The sequence below is a fragment of the Nelumbo lutea genome, chromosome 5, assembly GCF_056320005.1.
Source record: "Nelumbo lutea isolate HS-2025 chromosome 5, American lotus-T2T, whole genome shotgun sequence".
Classification (NCBI taxonomy): domain Eukaryota; kingdom Viridiplantae; phylum Streptophyta; class Magnoliopsida; order Proteales; family Nelumbonaceae; genus Nelumbo; species Nelumbo lutea.
Genome location: NC_142688.1, coordinates 28,336,018 through 28,346,546, shown reverse-complemented (window position 1 = coordinate 28,346,546; position 10,529 = coordinate 28,336,018). Strand labels below are relative to the sequence as shown.

The 10,529-nt window shown below is 38.2% G+C and overlaps 1 protein-coding gene across 1 annotated transcript; it reads right to left on the bottom strand.

Moving 5' to 3' along the window:
* Positions 1–275: 275 nt before the first annotated feature.
* LOC148851281 (receptor-like protein kinase 7) lies at positions 276–3,777 on the bottom strand. Its single transcript, XM_088943563.1, has 2 exons — positions 1,020–3,777; positions 276–784 (listed from the first exon to the last, which is right to left on the bottom strand). The coding sequence occupies exons 1-2, from the start codon at positions 3,589–3,591 to the stop codon at positions 375–377; spliced, it is 2,982 nt and encodes a 993-aa protein (XP_088799689.1). The 5' UTR covers positions 3,592–3,777; the 3' UTR covers positions 276–374.
* Between the last annotated feature and the right edge of the window lie 6,752 nt (positions 3,778–10,529).

Here is a 10,529-nt window from a genome sequence, read left to right as displayed (position 1 = left end):
CTAATTAAGTTTGATCTGGCTTTGTTATCCATTGCAATTTGTAAGGAGCGAGACAATAAGGTTTTCTGGCACTTGCACATTGACTGAACATCTCCCGCTCGAAATGTATGCTACGTACATGTGCTACTTTCTATCGCGAGTAATTAAGTATAGCCTCCGTCATAATATATACTAGATGATGATACTCAATAGTTCATACCTGCCGACTGCCGCTCGAAATGAAGCACTTTAAAGCAAGTAGAAATTAAAAGGAGCTAGCTAGGAGGAAAACAAGGTAGAGACAGACGTAGAGCTTTAATTAATTCCCACCTGAACCGATCAAATAACACAAAAAAAAAAAAAAAAAAAAACTAGTTAAAGGACAACTTTCCACATCAGGGCCACTGATCGATGTGGTCCACTTTCTTGTCCTCAGTGTGAACTCCGTCGTGAGTACGGTCATCTTCAGCAATGGCAAAGCTGACCAATTGACGTCGCTCAGCGTCCTCCAGCATTTGAACCACCGTCCTCATGGAAGGTCTCAGCACCGGAAGCCTTGCTGTGCAACGAATCGCTATTCTCAACACCTTCACCGCATCTTCCTTGAACCCTTGGGGGATCCTTTCGTCCACCACTTCTGTCATGCTCTCCCTGCTCCCCGCACTGCTATATACCCACTGCACTATGTCCTTGTTCTCTCCGTATTCCGCCTCTATTGGCTTCTTTCCCGTCACCAGCTCCATTAAAACCACTCCAAAGCTGTACACATCGCTCTTCTCGTTCACTTTGCACGTATATGCGTATTCTGCACCAATCCACCAAATATGTAAGTTGGTCCGCACGCACCATGGATGCCAATCTGACGGTGTCAAAGTACGAATACATTCTTTTGATTTGAGGCCGACCTTCCTCATGTAATTAAATAATTAATAGCGATTGATATAATAGTTTTATACTGTATGCTGTATACCCATACCCATACTAGGTAGAAGCTAAAAACTAAACAGAAACCAAATATAGGGTTAACTAAAATACTTTACCAGGAGCGATGTAACCGTGCGTTCCCGGGATGACCCGACTCGAATCGCTCCCACCACCACCACTTGCGTGCACGATCTTTGCGAGTCCGAAATCGGCGATTCGGGGCTTTAGAAACTCGTCCAACAATATATTACTGGATTTCACGTCACGATGTATGACGGGACGCTCGTAACCGTGATGCAGATACTCTAATCCCTTCGCCGCCCCGATCGCGATCTCGTAACGTGTATTCCAATCGAGTTCTATCAGTTGACACGTGTGCAATCTGTCCCACAAGCTTCTGTTGGGCAGGAATTCGTACACCAACAGACACGAATCTTCACTGGTTATGCTGCAATACAGTTTCACCACGTTGACGTGTCGTATCAAGCTCAGTGCCGTCACCTCCGCGTCGAATTCCGGCGGATTTCCTGATCTCTTCTTCTTCAGCATCGCCGTGCTACTACTCTGGCTTTTTCGGCCCTCGGATTTTGAGTTCCATATGTGTTTTACCGCCAGCTCCTTTCCGTTACCCAGAATCACCTTATAAACGTTTCCAGACCCTCCCTTCCCAATCAAATTCTCCTCTTTTATCGAATTCAATATATCTTCTTCGTTGAAATTCAACACACGAAATGATTTTACATTCCAGGAGTCTTTTGACAATGCACGGTCTTGTTCATCATTTCGTCTCTTACTTTTTATGAAAATAAAACACCCAAGCAACGCTATCAACACACCAATTCCTGCTACAAAACAAAATAGAGGTGTAAGAAGCCCCACTGAACTACCAGAATCTGACGCACAAGGACCATAGCAGCCATTGTTCGAACCACAGAGTCCGGGGCTACCAGCGGAGCTGCTGTTATAACCTTCCAGCGCAAGAGATTGCGGTATGCATCCCGTTAACCTGTTGTGTGACACATCGAAAAGGCTAAGCTTAAGAGAAGATAGACTCGCCGGAATTGATCCCGTTAGCTGGTTATTCGATAGGTTTAACGAGTTCAGGGAGGGTAATGCACCCAGTGTCGATGGAATTTGACCGGTGAGCGAGTTATTGGCGAAATTTATGACGTTCAGAGAAACGCATGAACCTAACGAATCGGGTATTCTACCAGAAAACATGTTATCCTGCAGTTGAATAATGTTGAGCTTCTTTAATTTTCCGATAGTAAGCGGAATGTCACCTGAGAAATTGTTAGAACTCAAGTCAATAGAAACCACAGCCGTCGCTTCTGAAATTTCGGACGGCAATTCACCTGAAAATCTATTATTTGCGATGTATATTTGCCAGAGTGCTTTGGCATTCGCGATGTCGGACGTAATGGCTCCTTCCAGGTGATTCATAGCGAAATCGATGATGTTGAGGTTGGGCAAACCCCATATTCCAGCAGGGACACTGCCAGAAAGGGAATTATTGCTTACTCGGAAACGAGTTAGAGTCGAACAATTCGAATAAGTGGCCGGAATTTCTCCGGTAAACTTGTTCTGCAGCATGAGCAAGACTTTCAATTTGCCATTCTTGCACATATCAGTCGGAATCGGACCCGTCAAATAATTTTCAGAGACATCGATGGTATCGAAGTCCGTCCAGTAACCAAGCCTCTGAGGAAGAGTACCAGTTAAGTTGTTCCGGTAAAGCGTCAAATTCACGAGATACTTAAAATCCCCAAACTCTTTCGGGATTTCTCCCGAAAAATTATTCTCGAAGAGTTGGAGAGAGATGAGCTGCGTCAAGGACCTGAGTTCCGAGAGATCTCCTTCGAGATTGTTAGTCGAAGCGTCGAAGTTACGGAGACTGGTGAGCTTTCCGAACCCGACTGGAATGTTTCCGGTCAATCCATTGGCATATAACTCAAGCTGCGTGAGATTTTTAAGATTCACGATATCGGCGGGAATATTACCGATTAAATCATTGCTGGAGAGTTCTAGGTTTGTGAGCAGGACGAGATTCCCGATACCTGTTGGAATTTGTCCTTGGAGACTGCAATTCGAGAGGTAGAGCCAGTGCAGCTTCCGGAGCTTCAGAACCTCCAATGGGAAAGGACTCGCATCGAATTGATTGTCTCCGAGACTCAAGAAGGCTAGATTGGTCAGGTTTTCTAGTGATTTCCATGGAAAAGGACCCGAAAATCCACTGGCATTTAGACTGAGGAGCTCTAATTTGCTGAGAGAGGAGAGATCGGGCACCCTTCCGGAGAAAAAATTGAAACCGAGATCCAAATGCTGCAGTCTAGTACAGTTGTTCAAGTCCTGTGTAATGGGTCCGTGGAGGAAATTGTTTCCAAGGTAGAGCACCCGCAGGGATGGAAGCTGACAGATGGAATCGAGTGGAAGGACTCCGACCAAACGCTGATTGGGCAAATTGATTTCCGTCACGGATCCATCGGAACCGCATAAAACTCCGGTGAAGTTGCAGGGTTCATTTCCCGGTATCCATGAATGAAAAGCATGCGTATCAGAAGAATGAAGAGCGGCTTTGAATTTGAGTAGGATATCAAACTCAGCAGCTCCACAGCGGGAAAGACAAGAGAAAAGGAAGGTAAGAAAGAGAAAACGGAAGAAGTAGGGAGCAGTAGCTCGCCGTGACATGTTAGATTAGACGCCCTCAAATCGGCGGGTGAACATGAGCATAGACCAAAAGGGAAGACTTATTCAGTAGAGTGAAGAGTGAAGAAAAAAGAAGAGATCACATATAAACTTTTTTTATTAATAAATAATTAATATAAATTAAGTAATGAAAATTCCAAGAATTAAGAAATTATATATTAATGGCAAGGAATATTGATTGAGGTTGAGGCGGTGTCAGCCGCCCGGATTGACTCCCAATCTCAGAGGGCAGAGTCCCAGTCGTCGGCGTGTCGGCCAGTCCTCCACCACCAGTATACGTATATATCTGAGCAATCCCGTAGGAGATCGGATCTGCTCCTCACACAGGGCGCCTTACGCACATATCGTACTGAAGATGTTCCTAATACACGGTGGATGTGCAAGTGAGACGCCCCCGTGTGAGGAGCAGATCCCGTTCCATCCCGTGGGATGATGTGCTCGTGAGTTGTGAGTGGAAATTACCTGCTGAATCCCGAGACTATGTTACTCATAGCCAGTGTCAGATTGTTGAACGTCAACTAACCAGACAAATGATACGATCGGTGGATTTTCGTTTTCAATCTACTCAGTGTCAGATTGTTGAACGTCGAACTAGCCAGTGATAGATTGTTCACTCCACGTAGCGATCGTATCCATGGAAAATTCCCAATTCACGAATATGCTTTTTATACGGGGCCAGAGATAAATACATAGGTGGAGTGAACAATAAAAAGGCTTTTTTTTTTTAACAACATGAGCTTTAAGCGTTTAACCATTACACCCGGCACGGGCGCCGATCTGGCGGGCCCCAGGCGCGAACCGGCGGTCTGGTCTCGCGCCTCGCGCCTAGCGGCCTGGCCCAGGCACGATCTGGTAGCCTAGCATAGGTGCCAAATTGGCAGCATGACGCAGGCGTCGATCAAAAATTGATTCGTCATTTGGCGCCATTTGTGAGAAACGCTACAAAAACTAAGTTTTTATCCTCCGAAATGCTAAGTTATCCTCTTACAGAAAGCTAAGTTTTCACATTTTAGAAACTAAAAGATCTCACTTTCTAATTTTCATTTTTTATGAACTCAAAGACTATACAGGAAGTTGATGGCCAACATACTAAGCAGTTTTACCAACTTTATTTCAACTTGGATAAAGCCTCATCAGTCCTCTTTGCGAGGTATCCTCTACAAAGATGAGCTCTTCGTGGATTCCGCGAGAATAGGCGGCCAACAGACTGCATGGACGCCCCTGTCGATCGAGCCTTTCAAAGCTCCCATGCGAGTTAGTGACCAAAAGTCAGTAGTGCTGCCCCGATAGGTCGAGCTCCTAGTAGCTTCTTATAGGAATGGGTAACCGTCGTCACTAACGAGGTTGATGCAGCACAGTCATAGCTCTAAGGTGCCGACCTGGCGGCCTGGCTCAGGCACGAACTATCGAACTAATAAAAAACTTCGACATCACATAAAACCCAATCGCCTCTTCGACATGGGCTAAATCAAATATTAAAAAGAATAGACTACGAATCGCTCCCAGAGCCTAAAGGCTAAAATATCAAACTGATAAAGACTTCGATATCACATAAGACCCAATCGTCTCTTTAACATGGATTGAATAAAAAATAAATTTTAAATTAATTTTATTGGATTGAATATTTTAACATCTTCACTAGCTATGTAGAGAATTTAAGGAAAAACTACAAATAATAAGATTATAACCCCAAACATTTTTTATTCTTAATACGCCCATAATCAAGTCATTAAATATATATTATAATTTTATTACTAGTACTCATGATTAAGAAATGAGCATGTACCCAGCTCGTTGGCGTGCATGGAACAAACGAAGAAGCTCGCTACGTTGGCGTATACAGCAAGCCAAGAATTAGGTATGGACATGGTTATCCCATGCACTCAATTATTTAATGTTTGGACCTTGGTTCGATGTGGCAGGCCAAATTCTTGCTTAGTTTCTTCGATCGACTTCAGGATGGGCTTAGAAGGTTTGAGCTCCATCTGGGAGGTTACTATCTTAACTATGAAAGTAGATGCTCTATAATGTTTGCTCTGAATCAGAATAAATCTACTAAATTGCCAATAAGATGTCGCCAGACAGAGGACTCCATTGGTTCTGAATTAAGGCCCCGTTTGGCTTATAGGAATAGGGGTCCTGAATCAGAATCAAAATGAATTATTTTGATTCCAATTATTTGATCGGACAGAATTAAAATCTCATTTCCATTCCTTGTGAAATGGCATTTTCTCATTTAAAGAAATGATCATTTTCTATTCTTCTCCTAAGAATGAAATCTCATTCTTGTTTATACTAATTTTTATTTCTATTCTTGTCTGAACCAAATAAACTATGAAAATATATCATTCTAATTTTGATTCTAAAAAAAACAGATTCCAATTCCAATTGCAAATCAAACTGATCCTAAGGTCATATTCCAATTAGACCCATTCGACGGTAGGGTTATTCCTCTTACTGTGTCTGTGTGTATTGATTAGGGTCTTGGCATGTAACTCCAGAAAGGAGTCACCCCATTAATCCAAATGGAGCCCAGCTGAACTTTTGGTTGGTTAAAGGAGAGTATGATTGCCTAAATTGAGGTTTCCACTATTCCCTACAAATAAGTCAAACTGGGAGTAGGGACACATATTAACGCACATCCAACTTTTGTGTCGTATCCTTTTTTTTATGACACGTAAGCTCATACAAATGCTTTAATTTCTCTTATATTTTGATTTTTTTCAAAATTCTCCCTCAACATTTTGAAAAAATTATACAAATGGACCCAAGAACCTAATTTAATCAAAAGTGATTACGTCATGTTTTTTAAATAACTTGGACTTCTAAGCAACAAAGGTATGTGGGGCTTGAACAACTTTGTAAATTACTTCCATAAAATAAAAGTAATATGAAACAATGTACTTTTAACTTTTCTATTAGAAAAGGAAATAGTGGCAGCGTCCAATTTGCATAGGTTCTTTAAAATGTCAAGGAAAATATTTGGAAAATTGTAGGAGAGATTAAAGCATTTATGAGAAACACACGGTGAAGGTTTAAATAATGAGGTGAAATTATTAAACATTTATATCTTTATTATTAGGTAATGTCAATATATACTTTGCCTTCACATTGAGCCATAAAAGATATATCGGAATATTTTATTGACATCACATAATGTCGCTATTTGCAAACAGTAGTTGTATTAATCTATATTTTATAAAGAAAACATTTGTCTTAGGTTTCATACAAATTATAAAAGTTAAATCTAAATATTATATCTATATATCATGCATAATTACCATTTATATATATATATATGATAATTAAAAAAAATTATTAAAAAATTTAAGTCTTTAAACCCAATCAAAGACTTTAGTCCCTTAAAATCTAAATATCTTTTTTGTATCTTTTATTTTCACATGTGTCCTTCAATCAATAAATACTAACACCATTTCCGTATAAAAACAGAAAAGGAGTCTACATCTTACATACTTTTGGGCAGGGTTGTTTGGACTTGGACACTAAAAACATCTCATCATTCGTAGAAAAAGAAACCGACGGTTGAATAAATGAATGAATAAGAAGGAAGTATGCACAAACAACGTAATAATGCATTAAGAATTAATATAGACATGCATACCAGAGATGCAGTTAATGTAGACAAGAGTATTAGATGCCAGGTCAATTAGTCGGGCGTGACTTGGGGCCAATATAATCTCATACGGACCACGGCAATAGATCATTGATTTTTAATGCGCGAGTCTAAAAAAAAAGTGCCTCCACAATCAACAGAATCGTTGCCGTAAGCTGAAACTTGACCCCCAACCAGTTCCTATTTTCACATTATATTAGGATGTTCAGATAACCGAATCGGACATAGAACTGGAAAAGAGAGCGATTCAATCAATGTTGAAACAGAGGTCAAATAATATATATATTATGGGTTCTATAAATATTATATATAATATATTTAATAACATTTAATGTATTTGAATAGAAAGGATGATTGGTAATCTTCTTCATTTTATAATAAATGATCAGGGTTTAAGTCTTATAAACACCCCCTGTACTATAGGGCCTATGATGAAGACCCCCCCTGTTTCCTTCAGACAAAGACCCCCTTCCATTAGCCTTCCATCCAAAAAGACTGTTACAATATCTTTTAATCCCTATATTACCCTCAAACGAAAAAACACTGTTCATTTTCTACGACCTCATACACTAATAGTAGCGGCACTAATCTCATCTACCTCGGATTTTTTCATATTTCTCTCTCCCATATTTTTTCAAATCCAGAGTGCACTGTTTACGATACACTAACAAATCTGGAGGATAAAAATCTGGTACAAATTAGCGGCCTTGGTGTAGGACAACACCATATTGTGAAGTATAGTCACAAGTTCAATCTCGAACAATGGCCTGGTGGATACACTCCCCTGAGATATGCATAAACAACATACACATTGGGCTCATTCAAGCTACTCCACAACTTCACCTGATCCCCGAAGCTCCTGAAACAAATTTCCGCAAAATACACAAAATTTTCCTTGCAACAATAAGCACCAACAAAATCAAAATCCCATTTTCTATTTCCGGTCAAGCTCTCTTCACAATTTCATCACAAGATTTGTGACGGTGAGACACAAACACAAACTTCCCCAGAAATTTTGTTTTATAATTCAATGATTAAGTCATTAAGGTATCGGTACAATACTCCTAATATGAGGTGTATTGTATCTATATTCATGGTCATGGATAGAGCATATATCACGACTGGATATGTATCCCACGAGCCGTGTGTATCAGCATAATATATCTCCATATCAGGCCGTATCACACCGTATCGGTGGAGACAATCTAATGCACACCGATACAAAGATGTATCCGTGCTTAGTTTGACAAAACTGTATATTGACTAATTTTGGATTGTTTTTCATCTTTAATAACAATTAAAAAAATAGTATTATGAAAACTGAAATAAATAATTTAAGATTTAATTTTTCCAAAATTTTAATAAAAATAAAAATTATAAAAATAATATATTTCATCTACCTTAGATGATTTATATATTTAATTTTACACATAATTATATGTTAAAAATGAAAACATAGTTGTTATTTGAAAAAATAAAGTTGTTATAAAAATATTAAATAAATAAACTTTCCCAACAAAAATAATGGAAAACAGAATTTTATAATCATAAAAACTGAAATGAATAATTTAAGATTTAGTTTACCCAAAAGATTTAATAAAAAATGAAAATTATAAATAACTTATTTTATCTACCTTAAATGATTTATTTGTTTTATTTTACAATTATATGTAAAATAAAAGCATTATATGTTAAAAATGAAAATATATTTATTATTTAAAAAATAGTTGAATATGGTTTATCAACTCACTACACCTATTGAAGTATGCATTTCTCATGTATTAATATCTTATTCATAGTTAATTCAGCTTTTAGTTTAGTATTATTAATGTATTTATGTGATTTGTATGCATTTCCTTAGCATATTCAAACATTTCTATATCTTTCAATGTATCCATGCATTTCCAAAATTTATCTATATCCGGATCCATATCCAACTTGTCCAATAGAATACCCAATACCTGATACTTTGATCCTTAGTCTGACTTTGATTGTAACAAAAAGTCAAAAAACAACACTAAGGCAAGTCTCGATCTACTTCTCACAAAAGGCTCCTGACACCAACTTCATAATGTCTTCCAGCCACACATCATAAAACATCTCCCCTATTTGTTAATTGTTATTCATGGAAGATCTTTCCACAATGGAATGTTGATCTGAGAGGAGACCCCAATTTCACTAAGGCACATCGTAAATTATTGAAGCCAACTATATACAAGTAAGGTTTAGCTGAATACTTTAGTTGTTTAGTAGGCTGTGAAACCAATGATAAGGTTCTACGCCAGTATTAAATATATGAGGCCCATGAATTTATTACTGGTGAATTAGGATCTGCTCCTCACACAGGGTGCCTCATAGGCAAATCCCACCGTGCATTGGGAACATCTCCTGTAAATAATAACACATAAGTATGGGAGATATTCCCAATGCACGGTGGGGTGTACCTACAAGGTCGATGTGAGGCGCCATACGCGAGGAGCATTGATTCCGTTGCCCACTGAATAGTTAAAACATTTAGCTAATCTGAATCCTCTATATACAACGCTTGAGAATTTTTGAAAAAAAAAAAACAAAATGAAGCAAACAAATGCAAGTTGCTCAAGAGACATTCCCATCCAGAACTATTTGTTATGAAGTGAAATCTTATTTTGCATATATAGATCCAACTGACTAGCTACAAAAAAAATAATAATAATAAAAAGCCAACTAACTAATGTTTTAGTTGTTGCTTACCTTTGACTCATCGCCATCAGATAAATGCAATTCAATAATATATGTCAGATTAGGCGATTGGACTAGGGATGAGCCCGGCCCGAAAATTTTGGGCTTGTGCTTGGGTTTTCTATTCAGACCCAGCCCGAACTCAGGCCTATATTAGGCTTGTAAATTTTAAGGTCATATTTGGACTTAATACTTCAAATCCATCCCGTATATATTTAAACTTACATATTTTGTATATAATGCATACATTCTATTTTACATTAGATTATATATTATATATATAAATATTATAACATGACATGTATAATATTTTATATTATATAATATATAAAATAGATTTATGTGCATGTTATATCATTTAATATAAAACGTTATAGATATGTAATGTTTTATATATGAAAGACATTGGCCCAAAATTAGGCCCGACCCATGATCACCCCTAGGTCAGACAATTTGCTCCGAGATCAAGATTTTAATGTTACCCTTAAAACATGTTTTAGACGAATTTATAACTTAACCAGCTTTAAAAGTTAAAATCAAAACCACTTGTTGATTTATTACTATT